Source organism: Priapulus caudatus, unplaced genomic scaffold, assembly GCF_000485595.1.
Source record: "Priapulus caudatus unplaced genomic scaffold, Priapulus_caudatus-5.0.1 Scaffold24, whole genome shotgun sequence".
In the NCBI taxonomy this organism is placed as follows: Eukaryota; Metazoa; Priapulida; class Priapulimorpha; order Priapulimorphida; family Priapulidae; genus Priapulus; species Priapulus caudatus.
The window spans coordinates 569,784-585,538 of record NW_014577085.1 but is presented as its reverse complement, the minus strand read 5'-3'; the positions used below and the strand labels follow the sequence as shown (position 1 = coordinate 585,538).

At 43.4% G+C, this 15,755-nt stretch overlaps 1 protein-coding gene across 1 annotated transcript in view; it reads right to left on the bottom strand.

The window, feature by feature from the left end:
* Window positions 1-17: 17 nt before the first annotated feature.
* The window catches only part of LOC106813934 (monocarboxylate transporter 4-like), a 22,073-nt gene continuing 6,335 nt past the window's right edge, over window positions 18-15,755 (bottom strand). Inside the window, exons 2-4 of the mRNA XM_014818181.1 lie at window positions 1,995-2,138; window positions 872-1,606; window positions 18-554 (exon numbers count right to left, since the gene is read on the bottom strand). Coding sequence (XP_014673667.1) covers window positions 268-554; window positions 872-1,606; window positions 1,995-2,138 — 1,166 coding nt within the window. The 3' untranslated portion in view covers window positions 18-267. The remainder of the gene's footprint in view (window positions 555-871; window positions 1,607-1,994; window positions 2,139-15,755) is intronic.

The following is a 15,755-nucleotide window of genomic DNA, read 5'->3' as shown; positions in this document are numbered from 1 at the left end:
TATATATTCTATGTAGAGTAACGGAGATAGTGGTATACAACTTAAAATCATAAAATTATATAGATACTTAGATACTTAGATACTTAGATTATGAAGCCGGCGTCATATATATGAATGCATGGTGAACAGTCACGAATGGGTGATAGCATGATTCTATGCTAACTGACTTTCAAAACAGACAAGCGTTTTAAACGCCTTAAACATGGTGTTACATGGTGCCTACATCATACGTTAGAGCAACTTCACTACTCACATCAATAAAGAGCACTATTCCAACGTGACAGCTAGGTTACCAGGCTCCTGGACGTCACTAACGTCAGCTACCACAGTCTCAGCTGTTAACGTAGACATCTTGCGAGGGTCATACTGTTCCTCAACTCTATGATGAAATTCTACTAAAGAGTGGCGTTGCTTTCTGTCAACGTGGGTCGATGCGGGTTTTTGTCTTTTGTCGCAGAAATACAGCAGGACGAGAATAGCAGAACTCAGCAGACTGGACGAACCAGCGCAAAGGAACGATACGACGTAACTCCTTGTGTAATCACGAAGTGCACCTAATTCAACAGAAATCGATCAATCGATCTATTAATCGTTCAATCAATCCATCCATCCATCAATCAGTTAGTCGGTCAGGTGATCAGGTCGCTGTATTGCCAGCTTTATAACACCAAGAAACCATAGTTGCCGAGCGATTTGCCCCTAGAAGTGATTAACACATACATGTGCAAATCCTTCGTCATAATCCTTACGCGTTCAAAACAACTACAATCACGTAGAATTATCTAATGACTAGATGGAAAAGACACGCTAAAATATCAAATTCGGTAAGATTATTAGTAGTAATGTCGTAATTGAATTTTCAAGACTGTACCTGCAATGGGAGCTCCAATTACATTTCCAATTCCCTCGGCAAACATAAGGTAACCATAGCTGTTGTTGAACTTTTTAATTCCGAAGAGATCTATGATAACGTTTGCCAACGCTCCCAGCTGCAGACCGAAAAAGAACCCAAACAGTGTTCCATACAGAGCGAAGACGCCGAATGTTCCGCCAGTACTAAACAGCATGCTCGATATTGCGTGGCCGGCCACGGATACGGTGTAAACCCAATGGTTAGCGTAGCGTATGTGGCGAATTAGAGCGGTGAAACCAGCTAACAGGCGCCCGATCGTGTTGGATATACCGATGATCGTAAGTAGAAAGTAGGCTTTATCTTGCGCTATCCCACTCTCTATGAGATAATCACTGACTGTGACAAAAACCGTCACTGTGCCGATGTTCCAGAGGATCATACTGACGGCGAAGATGAGCAATTTGACGTCACGCAGCAACGTGACGTCACAGGCAGGTATCTTAGCGGCTGGTGCGGTAGACAACGGTCGCAGGAGGACACCACAGAGCACGAGATTCAGGGCTATGCCACCGTTTATTAGCATAGAGCCTCGCAAGCCATAAGCCTCCGTCAGATTGCTAAAGATGAAAGAGAAGGCAATCACGCCCAATCCACCGCCGCTGCACGCGACGGCTGTAGACAGATAGCGCCATCTATTGAAATACGTTCCCGCCATAATGACGCATGGCGTGTAGGCTATTCCAAAACCGATACCTGTAAAATAAACAAATTATAATAGTGGTGAGTGACGGCGTAATGCATTTATAGATTTTACACTCATTAGAATAATGCTTAGCACAGCACGGGGATTTCATATCAGCACTTATTCGAACGACAGTACGATCAGCATGTACGAACAATTCCAATGCGGGCGGGCATTGACATACGCAATAACATATCGCATGAAAGCAAATCGTTATGCAGAAGTCTCCGCTTGGTCGGGACAGGTCGGAAACCATTGAAATGTCCAGATTAAGCGGTGGTCCCAATAAAGCGGTGAACACTTAATTACGTGCACAAGGATTGCATTGCTTTTCAAGGGCACATATTGTTAAGCAATGCGCCCTTTAGCCGAGGCCGAATTCAGAAGAAACAACCATACCTGCTACCAATCCAAACGAGATGATGATGTGATAGGTGCTTTGGGCGAAGTAACCGCTAATGAGACCGCCCGATGCCAACACGCCTCCAATGATCACCGTCCGTCGAGCGCCAAGCTTATTCAGCAATGCGCTAGCTATGGGACCTGTGTGTGAAATAATTTAACAGTTGCACATGCGCAATGCGGCGTGAAGAAGATTGCAGCTTGCAATAGAACAGAAATATCGTGTTTAAACGTGATTTCCTATAATATAATAGACAAAAAAGCTCAGCATAATATAACGTCTATACATGTTAGAAGACATGCAATAGGAATAATAATGAATTAGTACAATGAAACATACAGTTTCAATAAAACGCAGGAGATCAAGTATGAACTATTCTCGTGGTGTGTTTTTCGGAAAATGAAGGTTAGACCACATACTTATTGCACATTACATTATTACACATTACCACATATTTTCACAACATGAACTATAGCTGACATCCTTACAATAGCAGGCGGTCCCGCGTATCGCAGGAATAGAAAGCTCCGTTAATATATATATACTAGCAGGATACCCGGCGTTGCCCGGGGAAATCAGTGGCGTTACTCAGCTGATGAGAGCTTGGTTGAAAAGAAAATACCGCCAAAAAATTGAACTATCTATCTATCCATGCATCCATCCATGCATCCATTCATCCATCCATCCCATTCCATGCCATCCCATCCCATCCCATCGCACCGCATCCCATCACACATCCCATCCCATCCCATCTCATCACATTCAGTGCCATCCCATGCCATGCCATGCCATGCCATGCCATGCCATGCCATGCCATGCCATCCCATCCCATGCCATGCCATGCAATCCCATCCCATCCCATTCCATCGCACCGCATCCCATCCCATCTCATCCCATCCCATGCCATCCCATGCCATCCCATGCCATCCCATGCCATCCCATCCCATGCCATCCCATCCCATGCCATCCCATGTCATCGCATGCCATCCCATGCCATCCCATCCCATCCCATCCCATCCCGTCCTATCACATGCCATCGCATGCCATCGCATGCCATCCCATCCCATTCTATCCCATTCCAAACAGTAAAAGATAATAAGAAATCAAAAGATAAAAAATCTGGACTCACTAACGTCAGCTACGCACAGTTCGTTTCTGTTAACGTAGACATCTTAGCGAGGGTCATACTGTCCTCAACTCTATGATGAAATTCTACTAAAGGTGGCGTTCATTCTGTCAAGCGTGGGTCGATGCGGGTTTTTGTTTTTGTCGGCAGAATACAGCAGACGAGAATAGCAGAACTCAGCAGACTGGACGAGCCAGCGCAAAGGAACGATATACCGACTACTCGCCTTAGTGTAATCACGAAAGGTGCAGCTAATTCAACAGAAATCGATGCAAGATCAGATCTATCTAATCGTTCAATCAATCCATCCATGCCATCAATCAGTCAGTTACGACGTAATATATGTATATGATTAGTATTTCTGTGTGTGCGTGCGTTCGTGCGAGTATCTGTCGCTATAGCTCTCTCAGTCTCTCTGTCTATCTATCTATCTTTCGCTCGCTCTCCCACTCTCTCTCTCCCTCTGTATCGCTCTAGCTCACGCTCTCTCCCTCGATCTCTCGCCCTCTCTCCCTCGATCTCTCGCCCTCTCTCTCTCTCTCTCTCTCTCTCTCTCTCTCTCATTTGCATTCGCCTTCTCTCTCTCTCTCTCTCTCTTTTTCTCTCTCTTTCATTTGCTCTCTCCCTCGATCTCTCTCTTTCTCTCTCTCTCTTTCTGTGTCATGCTAGGTTTACACTGGCGACTTTTTGTCGTAGAATCGAGAAATTGGCGCGATTTTCAGCGATTTTTCAATTTCCCAGCTAAAAATCGCTAGTGTGAACAGAAAAGTTGATGTTGAGAAATTGAAAAATCGAGAAATTGATGTGTGGTTGTTGTGAGAGATTTTCGCCGACACTTAGTCATGAAATCGTAGAAGCGCTGCGCGCTGATTGGACAGTTCATACGTGTAAAAATAGTTTCGCGTCATCTCTGTCGCGGCAATTCATGGCCGTCGGGCTCGGGACCCAGGTATCATCTCCTAGTTCCAGTTTGTGTGGTAAATCCGGTAAATTTGCCATATATACCAGTATAATAATAGATCTACAATTAAACACTCATGATGATAGTTGGTCTTTCACTCCCAATAATAATTCGTTAAATATTATAAGTGTAGAAAACGTGCGCGCATTGTCGTCTCTGCATAGTTACTTTCACCAAGTACTGCGCTTATCAAAATTCTATAATTCATTTAATGAAGTCTTTAGATTCGACTTATGAAAAACTGTCCGCCAGTTTACAGCGTCACGGAATCGAAACGCTCATGCCAGTCGCCTGAACTACGATCGGTTTGTTTATCTTGAAATTCCAGTGTTAGGCTATGATGTTTACTGGTCATGATCATTTTAATGAATCTTCGATCACATAATTAGCGCGGATATCTTAAATATATATTCATACATGTAAGCATTATTTTGTGTTCGCCTAGAATCATACGTTTCTATTCAGAACCCAACGGATAATAAAGCGTAAATAAGATAGAACCACATCAAATGGTAAACACAGTTGTTGCGCTGATTTTTTGCTATCGCTTTGCATCCAATTCATCCATAGATAAAAGCCATCGTTCACAGATAATAGAAAAATTCACGTCCTAATATCGTCAGAAGACACATGATGTGTACGATAAATATATCGTAAAGATGAGGGGAAATCAATAGAACAATCAATGTAACAATCAGGGTCACTGCCCACCATCGCGTCAATTTTATTTTCAACATCTCAAGCTTATATAGTTTATGTTCGTGAACCTATTTAAGAAATAGACAACTCCTTAATATATATATATATATATATATATATATATTCTATGTAGAGTAACGGCGATAGTAGTATAAAACTAAAAATCATAAAATCATAAAATCCTACAGATACTTGGATACTTAGTTACTTAGATTATGAAGCCGGCGTCTTATATATGAATGCATGGTGAACAGTCACGAATGGGCGATAGCATGATGCTATGCTAACTCACTTTCGAAACAGACAAACGTTTTAAACGCCTTAAACATGGTGTGCATATACATCATACGTTAGAGCAACTTCACTACTCACATCATCAAAGAGCATAATTCGAACGTGACAGATAGGTCCCCAGGCTCCTGGGTGTCACTAAGATATACTCCTGGATGTAACGTCGGCTACCTCAGTCTCAGCTGTTAGCGTAGACATCGTACGAGGATGATACTGTTGCACGAAAGGTCGTTGTCGTATAATGGCGTATAATATGTACCCGTCGTAACTATTTGATATGGTTAGGGGTAGGGTTAGGGTGTTAGGGTTAGGGTTTGGGTTAGTGAGTGGGCGTAGGCGACATACTGGCCGACACCTTGGGTACTACATATACGACAACGACCCCTTCAGCGATACTGTTCCTCAGATCTATGATGAAATTCTACCAGAGAGCGACGTTGCTTTCTGTCACCGTCGGTCGGTGCGGGTTTTTGTCTTTTGGCGAGGATATACAGCAGGACGATAATAGCAGAACTCAGGAGACTGGACGAACCACCGCACAGAATCAATCTATCTATTAATCGTTCAATCAATCTATCCATCCATCAATCAGTCAGTCGGTCAGGTGGTCAGTTCGCCAGTCAGTACTTCGGTCGGTCGATCAGTTGATTAGTTGTTGTATCGATTAATTAATGACGAGAAAGAATTATTTCTTATATTAAATATATAAGTCGTGCATAACTGCAATACTGCATTGCCAGCTGTATAACACCAAGAAACCATCTATTAATCGTTCAATCAATTCATCCATCCATCAATCAGTCAGTCGGTCAGGTGCATGGTCAGTTCGCCAGTCAGTACTTCGGTCGGTCGATCAGTTGATTAGTTGTTAGTATCGATTAATTCATAAAGAGAAGGAATCATTTCCTATAATAAATATATAAGTCGTGCATAACAGCAATATACTGCATTGCCAGCTGTATAACACCAAGAAACCATAATTGCCGAGCGATTTGAACCTAGAAATGATTAACACATATACACGTGCAAATCCTTCGTCAGACTCTTTACGCGCTAAAAACAACTGTACAATCACGTAAAATTATCTAATGACCAGAAAAAAACACGCTGAAATATCAAATTCGGTAAGATTATTAGTAGTAATGTCGTAATTGGATTTTTAAGACTGTACCCCGCAATATGGGAGCTCCAATTACATTTCCAATTCCGTAAGCAAACATAATGTAACCATAGCTGTTGTTGAACTTTTTAATTCCGAAGAGATCTACGATAACGTTTGCCAACGCTCCCGGCTACAGACCGAAAAAGAACACAAACAGTGTTCCATACAGGGCGAAGACGCCGAATGTTCCGCCAGTACTAAACAGCATGCTTGATATTGCATGGGCGGCATTAGCGTAGCGTATGTAGCGAATTGGAGCGGTGAAACCAGCTAACCGGCGCCTGATCGAGTTGGCTATCCCGATGCTCGTAGGTAGAGCGTCAACAAAAAAGCGACAGCGACGAGCGCGCCGTGAACGACGACAACAACTGTACAACAGCAAATGTGATGTTGACGACAAAAACAGCTACAGTGACGACGACGACAACGATGACGACGACGACAACGATGACGACATTGCACGGCGACGACAACCATGATAGCGTCGACACCAGCAGAAAAAAAAACAGGCAAAAAAAAACAGCGAAAGCGAGGACGACGGAAGCACAGGCACTTGGAACGTCTCAATAAAAATAAATAATGTAAACACGAAATGTATTTACTACCAAAGTCTTAATGTTTCTCTACTCTATTTCGCCTATTACTGCCGATAATTACCCGTAAATGCCGGTCAAATGCCCATCTGCAACACACAAGTACACCCACGCCCCCCCCCCTGCGCACAACCCCCCTGTGCACACCCACCCTGTGCACAAACAACATGAATAACATGCTCTCTTATTCATGTTGTCAGGAGTCTATCAATATTGATACACTCCTGATGTTGTTTGTGCAGTTGAGTATTTGACCGGCATTTACGGGTAATTATCGGCAATAATATGCGAAATAGAGTAGAAAAACATTAAGACTTTGGTAGTAAATACATTTCGTGTTTAATTACCTTTTTTTTTAAATTGAGACGTTCCAAGTGCTTGTGGACGGAAGCAGCTGTGTTGTACAACGTCAACCTCCCGTACAATGTACAGTGTTCCTTCACGTAGCGTAGCTAGGATTTTTTCAGCGGGGGGGGGGGCACTGGGGGGGCCTTACATTTTCGTGGGGGGGGGCACAATATAACAATATATAATTTTATTGAGATGTGGTTCGAACTTTCTTTCATTGTATTATACTGTTCTAACGGCATTGTTTTTAATTCAATTTTTTTTATCAAGCATGCATTTTCAGTGGGGGGGGGGCACCTGGGGGGGCACAGAAAATTTCACCAGGGACAGGGGCACCAGGCCCCCCCGTAGCTACGCCCCTGCTCCCTCCCCATGCGCGCACGCCCGCCGCTCCCCCGCGCTCTACGCTCTGCAAGCTTCTGAAGTTCAAACACATACCGCAGCGCCTTGCGACGCTGTCGTCAATTTTGCAAATGCTTCCAACAGATAAAGCTGTGTGCAATCAAGCAGTGAATCGCGAATGTCTGATTGAGATGTCTTTTGGATTCAGCCGGCCAGCCAGTCATTCAGCTATACCCAGCCAACCAGCCAGTCAGTCAATCAGTTACCGGTAGTCAGTCAGTCAGTCAGTCAGACAGACAGTCAGTCAGACAGCTAGCCAGCCAGCCACCCAGTCAGTCAGGCAGACAACCAGTCATTCAGCTACTCAGTCAACCAGCTACTCAGTCAATCAATCATCTTAATTGCTACTAGGTTTGGGGATCAGCTTCTAAATCGGCGTAATACCCCGCTGTTAAATTACAGAAGAGAAAAATATAATCAGAAGTGGATATAATAGTTCCCTATTATCTACTTCTGATATAATGCATCAAGTTTGCTAATGGTATAGATCATACCAACCTAGTGTATAGAGAACTCAAATTACTGGTGTAAATGACATCGAACTGGCAAAACTAATGTACCGTTTCTCTAATAACTTATTGCCCAGTATTTTTTCCAATTATTTTGAATTGGCTATGAATGTACATGGTTATATATGACCAGATACTATGTAAACGCTGTGTATTGTCTTTCTATATTTGCAACTATTAAAGGTCAAAAATCATTAAAGTATCAAGGTGTTGAACTTTGGGCTACTTTACCAAATGATGTAAAGGCATTCTCCTTTTTAAAGATTGTGGGATTTCTAAAATCTGTCTACCTCGAGCAATATCAATAATTTACATGTGTTTATGTATATCTACATACATACACTCACACGCGCTGTATTTCCATTGAAATGGGTTTAATTGTTTCGATTTCTAGTGAATAGCATTGTCTATTAAAAATTAATCAGCATTGTCTATTAACTTGTTTAACTGATATGCTACTTCCAAAATGTAATTCATGAATGTAAATATAGAATTTTTAATCGAATGAATTTGAATTGAATAGGCAAGTCAGACACTACGTTAGCTAACCATACATGCAGCCACTCGGCTAGCAAGCCATGCAGTCACTACACCAGCAAGAAACTAAGATCGTCTGCCACTTGCTGAAATCCAATTAGCCAGCCAGTCATTAAAGAAGTTAGCCATTAAGATCTAATTAATTAACCAGCATGCCCAACACTAATATAGTGAGCAAACTATCCAGCCAGCTAGCCAACCGGCCAGTCACTAAGCTATTTATCCATTAATCTGTCCGGTCAGCCCATCAGCACACTCGGTCAGGCTAGTCTCTCGCTGGATCGAAGTAATCCCAGCATATTCCTGTAACAGGATAAGCAGCAGCAGCAGTAGCAGTAGTAGTAGCAACAACAGCAGGAGCAGCAGCAGTACCAGGAGCAGCAGCAGGAGCAGCAGTAAGAGAAGCAGCAGCAGCAGGTCACGGTTGGCAAGTGATTGGCTGGCTGAGTTGGACCAAACGTTGGCGTATGGTTGTGCAAGTGATGGCTAGTTGGAAGTGGTTGGGCTGCATGACGTTGGGCAACGTTGGCGGTATGGTTGGCACGTGTAGTTGGCGTAGGTGGTATCTACATAAGTTGGCCGCAACGTTGGCCGTATGGTTGGCATGTATGCTAGTTGGCAAGCTGGTTGGGCTGCATTGACGTTGGCGCCAACGTTGGCGTATGGTTTGGCATGGGTCACCGATTGGCAAGTGATTGGCTTGCATGACGTTGGGCCAACGTTGGCGTAGATGGCCATTGTCCAGTGGGCGGGGGGCGGGTCGGCAAATGGTTTGGTTGAGCATGACGACGATGGGGCCAACTTGGCGTATGGTTATTCAATCGGTTGCACGGTTGGCAATCGATTGGCTGCATGACGTTGGGACAACGTTGGGCGTATGGTCGGCATGGTCCAGCGGTTGGCAAATGGTTGCTGGGCAATGATCGTTGCGCCAACGTTGGCGAATGATTGGCATGGTCACAGTTGGCAAATGGGTGGCTGCATGGACGTTTTGGGCCAACGTTAGCGTATGGTCGGCATATATGTTGGCTGAATGGTTGCTGCATGACGTTGGCCAACGTTGGCGTATGGTTGGCATGGTCACCGCGTTGGCAAATGGTTGGCTGCATGAGGCGTTGGACCGCAAGCGTTGGCGTATGTTTGGGCAATTGTCAGCGGTTGGCAAATGGCTTGGTATATATATATAATATTACATATATATATATTGTTATTTATTGTGATAATATATATATATCAAACAAAAAACGCAGCAGAGACACACAAACACGTGCGCGCGCGCGGCATACGGCACTTTATTAGGAAGTGTGTGTGTACGTCGTGGGCATGTACGAGAGTTTACCAGCGGGCCTATACATAACTAATATCTAATTATGGACGACGTAATATATGTATATGATTAGTAATTTCCTGTGTGTGCGTGCGTTCGATGCGTGTATCTGTCGCTATAGCTCTCTCAGTCTCCTGTCTATCTATCTATCTTTCGCTCGCGTCTCCCGCACTCGTCTCTCTCCCTCTCTATCGCTCTAGCTCACGGCTCTCTCCCTCGATCTGCTTCAGCCTCCTCTCCGCTCGCAGATCTCATCGCCCTCTCTGGCTGCTCTCTTCTCTCTCATTTGCATTCGCGCCTCTCTGGCTCTCTCTCTCTCTCAGTCTTTGTTCTCTCGAGTCTTTCATTTGGCTACTCTCCTCGATCTCTCTCTTGTCTCTCTCTTCTTTCTGTGTCATGCTAGGTTTTACACTCATGGCGACTTTTTGTTCGTAGAATCGACGAAATTGGCGCGATTTTCAGGCGGATTTTTCAATTTCCGCTCGCTAAAAATCGCTCAGTGTGAACAGAAAAGTTGATGTTGAGAAAATTGAAAAAATCGAGAAATTGATGTGTGGTTGTTGTGAGGAAGAATTTTCGGCACGACACTTAGTCTGAAATCGTAGAAGCGCTGCGCGCTGATTGGAGGCAGTTCATACGTGTAAAATAGTTTCGCGTCAATCTTGTCGCGCAATTCAATGGCCAGTCGGCTCGGGGACCCAGGTTATCATCTCTAGTTCGCAGTTTGTGTGGTAAATCCGTAAAGTTTGCGCATATATACCAGTATACATAATAGATCTGACAAATTAAACACTTCATGAATGATGAGTTTGGTTGCTTTCAGCTCACGCAATAATAATTCGTATAAATATTATAAAGTGTAGAAAAACCGTGCGCGCATTGTCGTCTCTGGGCATAGTTACTTTCACCAAGTACTGGCGCCTTATCATAAATTCTATTAATTCAGTTTTAATGAAGTCCTTTAGATTTTCGACTTATGAAAAAATGTCCGCAGCAAGTTTAGCAGGCGTCAACGGAGATCTGAAACGCTCAATACCAGTCGGCCTGAATCTATCGATCAGGTTTGTTTATCTTGAAATCGCAAAGTGTTAGGACTATGATGTTTACTGGTCATGATCATTTTAATGAATCTATCGAGTCACATAATTAGCTGCGGATATTTAAATATATATTCATACACATGTAAGCATTATTTTGTGTTTCGCTAGAATGCATACCGTTTCTATTCAGAAGCCGGCAAGCGGGATAATAAATGGCGTAGAATAAGATAGAACCAGCATCAAATGATAAACACAGTTGTTTTGGCGCTGATTTTTTGGTGCTATCGCTTTGCATCCAATTCATCATAAATAAAAGCCATCGTTCAGCGATAAAAAAAATTCACGAGTCCTAAATATCGTCAGAAGAACACATGATTTGTGTTAGCGATGAAATATATCGTAATAGATGAGGGGAAATCAATAGAACAATCATGTAAGCAATCAGGGTCACTGCTACCATCTGCGTCATTTATTATTCACATCTCAAAGCATTATATAGTTTTATGTTCGTGAGCAGCTATTTAAGAATACGACAACTCCTTAATATATATATAAATATATGATATATATATATATATATATTGCTATGTATGAGTAACGGAGATAGTGCGTATAATCAGACTTAAAATCATAAAATTATATAGATACTTAGATACTTAAGATACTTAGATCATGAAGCCGGCGTCATATATATGTAATGCATGGCTGAACAGTCAACGAATGGTGATAGCATGATTCTATGCTAACTTGACTTTTCAAAACAGACAGAGCGTTTTAAACGCCTTAAACATGGTGTTACATGGTGCCTACATCATACGTTAGAGGCAAACCTTCACTAGCTAAGAATCAATGAAAGAGCAGCTATTCAACGTGACAGCTAGGTTACAGGCTCCCTGGACGTCACTAACGGTCAGCTACGCACAGTCTCACTGTTAACGTAGACATCTTAGCGAGGGTCATACTGTTCCTTCAACTCTATGATGAAATTCTACTAAAGAGTGGCGTTGCTTTACTGTCAAGCGTGGGTCGATGCGGGTTTTTGTCTTTTGTCGGCAGAAATACAGCAGGACGAGAATACAGAACTGCAGCAGACTGGACGAGCCAGCGCAAAGCGAACGAATACCGACTAACTCGCCTTAGTGTAATCACGAAGGTGCAGCGCTATTCAACAGAAATCGATGCAAATCGATCTATTAATCGTTCAATCAAGTGCCATCCATCCATCAATCAGTTAGTCGGTCATGATCAGGTCGCTGTGAAATTGGCCAGCTTATAACACCAAGAAAGCCATAGTTGCCGACGGCGATTTGCCCCTAGAAGTGATTAACACATACATGTGCAAATCCCTTTCTGTCATAATCCTTTACGCGTTCAAAACAACTACAAATCAACGTAGAATTATCTAATGACTAGATGCGAAAAGACAACGCTAAAATATCAAAATTCGGTAAGATTATTAGTAGTAATGTCGTAATTTGAATTTCAAAGGACTGTAGCCTGCGAATGGGAGCTGCCATTACATTTCGGCATTCCTCGCAGAACATAAAGGTAACCATAGCTGTTGTTGAAGCTTTTTAATTCCGAAAGAGATCTAATGATAAACGTTTGCCAACGCCTCCCAGCTGCAGACCGAAAAAGACACCCTAAACAGTGTCCATACAGAGGCGAAGAACGCGCGAATAGTTCGGCGCGCAGTACTAAAGCAGCATTCTCGATAATTTGCGTGCCGGCCAGCGATACGGTGTAAACCCAATGGGTTAGCGTAGCAGTATGTGGCGAATTAGAGCGGCGGTGAAACCACTAAACAGCGGGCGCCGAATCGTGTTTGGATATACGCGATGATCGTAAGTAGAAAAGTAGGCTTTATCTTGCCTAATCCCTCCTCTATGAGAATAATCGACTGACTGTGACAAAAACGGTCACAATGTGGCCGATGTTCGGCAGATGATCAATACTGACGCGAAGATGAGCAATTTTGACGTCACGAACACAACGTGACTCACAGGCAGGTATACTTAGCGTGGTGCGTAAGACAACGGTTGCGCAGGAAGACACCACAGAGCAGGAGATTCAGGCTATGCCACCGGTTTATTAGGGCATAGAGCCTCGCAAGCCATAAGCCTCCGTCAGATTGCTAAAGATGAAAGAGAAGGCAATCACGGATCCGAATCCACCGCGGCTGCACGCGACGCGCTGTAGACAGATAGCGCCATCGTATTGAAATAGCGTTCCCGCCATAATGACGGCATGGCGTGTAGGCTCTTCAAAAACCCGATACCTGTATAAATAAACAAATTATAAGTAGTGGTGAGTGCGGCGTAATGCATTTATACAGATTTTAACACTCATTAGAATAATGCTAGCACAGGGCTCGCGGGATTTCATATCAGCACTCGAAGCGGCACAGTCACCGATCAGCATGTAGCGGAACAATCGCAATGCGGGCGGGCATTTGAGATATCGCAATAAAATCTCGCATCGAAGGGCAAATCGTTATGCAGAAAGTCTGCGCTTGGTCGGCGACCACGGTCGAAACGCAATTGAAATGTCCAGATAAGCCGGTGTCCCAATAAAGCGTGAAACACTTAATTACGTCACAAGGATATGCATTGCGCTTTTCAAGGGCACATGATTGTTAAGGCAATGCGCGCCTTTAGCCGAGGCCGAATTCAGCAGAAACAAGCTCATACTGCTACAATCCAAACGAAGATGAATGATGTGATAGGTGCTTTGGGCGAAGTAACGCGCTAATGAGACCGCCCGATGCCAAACACGGCCTCCAATGATCACCGTCCGTCGAGCGCAAGCTTATTCAGGCAATGCGCTAGCGTATGGGACCTGTTGTTGAAATAATTTAAACAGTTGCATGCATGCGCAATGCGGCGTGAAGAAGATTGGCAGCTTGCCAATAGCAACAGAAAATATCGTGTTTAATAACGTGATTTCCTATAATATTAATAGACAAAAAAGTCAGCATAAATATAACTGTCTATACATGTTTTCAGAAGACATGGCACTAGGAATAATAATGAATTAAGTACAAGAAAGCATATCAGTTCCAATAAATACGCAGGAAGATCAAGTAATGAACTATTCTCAGTGGTGTGTTTTTCGGAAAATGAAGAGTTTATGACCACATACTTATTGGGGCACATTACAGTTATTACACATTACGCAATATTTTCACAACATGAACTGATAGTGACATCCTTAGCAATAGGCAGGCGGTCCCGCCGGTATCGCAGGAATAGAAAGGCTCCGTTAATATAATATATTACTAGCAGGATACCCGGCGTTGGCCCGGGAATCAGTGGCGTTAACATCAGGCTGATGAGAGCTTGGTTGAAAAGAAAATACCGCGCAAAAAAAATTGAACTATCTATCGTTATCCATGCATCCATCATGCATCCATTCATCCATGCATCCATTCATGCCATCCCATCCCATCCATCGCACCAGCATCCGCATCACACATCCCATGCCATCCTCATCTCATCAGTCATTCAGTGGCCATCCGCATGCCAGCCATGCCATGCCATGCCCATGCCATGCATGCGCATGCCATCCGCATCCGCATGGGCCATGCCATGCAATCCCATCCATCCCATTCCATCGCATCCGCATCCCATCCCATGCTCATCCCATCCCATGCCATGCCATGCGCATCCCATGGGCCATCGCCATACCCATGCCCATGCCGCATGGCCATCCCTAATCCCTGCCATCGCCAGTGTGCATACGATGGCCATCCAATGTGCCACCCATCCCATCCATCCGCATCCCGTCTATACATTGCCATCGCATGCCATCGCATGCCATCCCAATCCCATTCTAGTCGCAGCATTCCAAACAGTAAAAGATAATAAGAAATCAAAAGATAAAAGACATTAAAAATAAAAAGAATTAATAAATTGAAAAAAGAATTAATTGAAGTTAAATAAATTAATAAATTAAAAATAAATTAATAAATAAAAAATAAATAAAAAATAAAAAATAATACATACTAAAGAAGTAGGTAAAGGGAAAAAAGGGAAAAAGGGGAAAATAAGTTCCACAGCTGGTACTCGAACCCGGAAATCCCGGCAGTCGGAATGTTAAGTCATGACGCCACTGGGAGGCGCCATTAGTTTTATACATGATGTCAGACGTGATGTTGTGTGTACAGGTACGTGACCCGCGCATCTATTGATGAATATAATTGTTTTATGATGTTTAAACTTTTTTCCAGGCTTTTTTTAAATCTAAATATCTTTAGTTTCTCTAGCTTGCGGAGTCTCTAGTTATCGCCGAGCACACTAAATTCGGTGCTGTAACAACTTTCATATATAAGCAGGAAAGTATACGCCGTAGAAACCAGCAAATGTTGTCTTTAAATTATAAACTCGCATGTAGTGACACAGATAAAGTTAAATATTTCATAGTTATACTGAAAAGAAAACGCAGCTGCACTGGGATACAACAGAACACTGGCACAGCTACTGGCCACTGACTACTGGTCAGTACGGCTGTACGTCAAAGCAGAGTGAGGCAGGGGGGAATCTGCAGTAGGGGGGGGGACTGAGACGTAGCACCAATCTATTGACAGGAATAGATTTTTGTTCGGAAGGAGGGGGGGGACGCAGAACCATCTCCCAGACGTGGTGATTCCTGAATATGCTCATACGGCGGCACTCAAGAGACGCAGTGTAATTTCACACGTATGTGATGTGGATCATCTGTACGCACTGCCATCTATTGACCGAATAGCATTTTTTTCGAATTT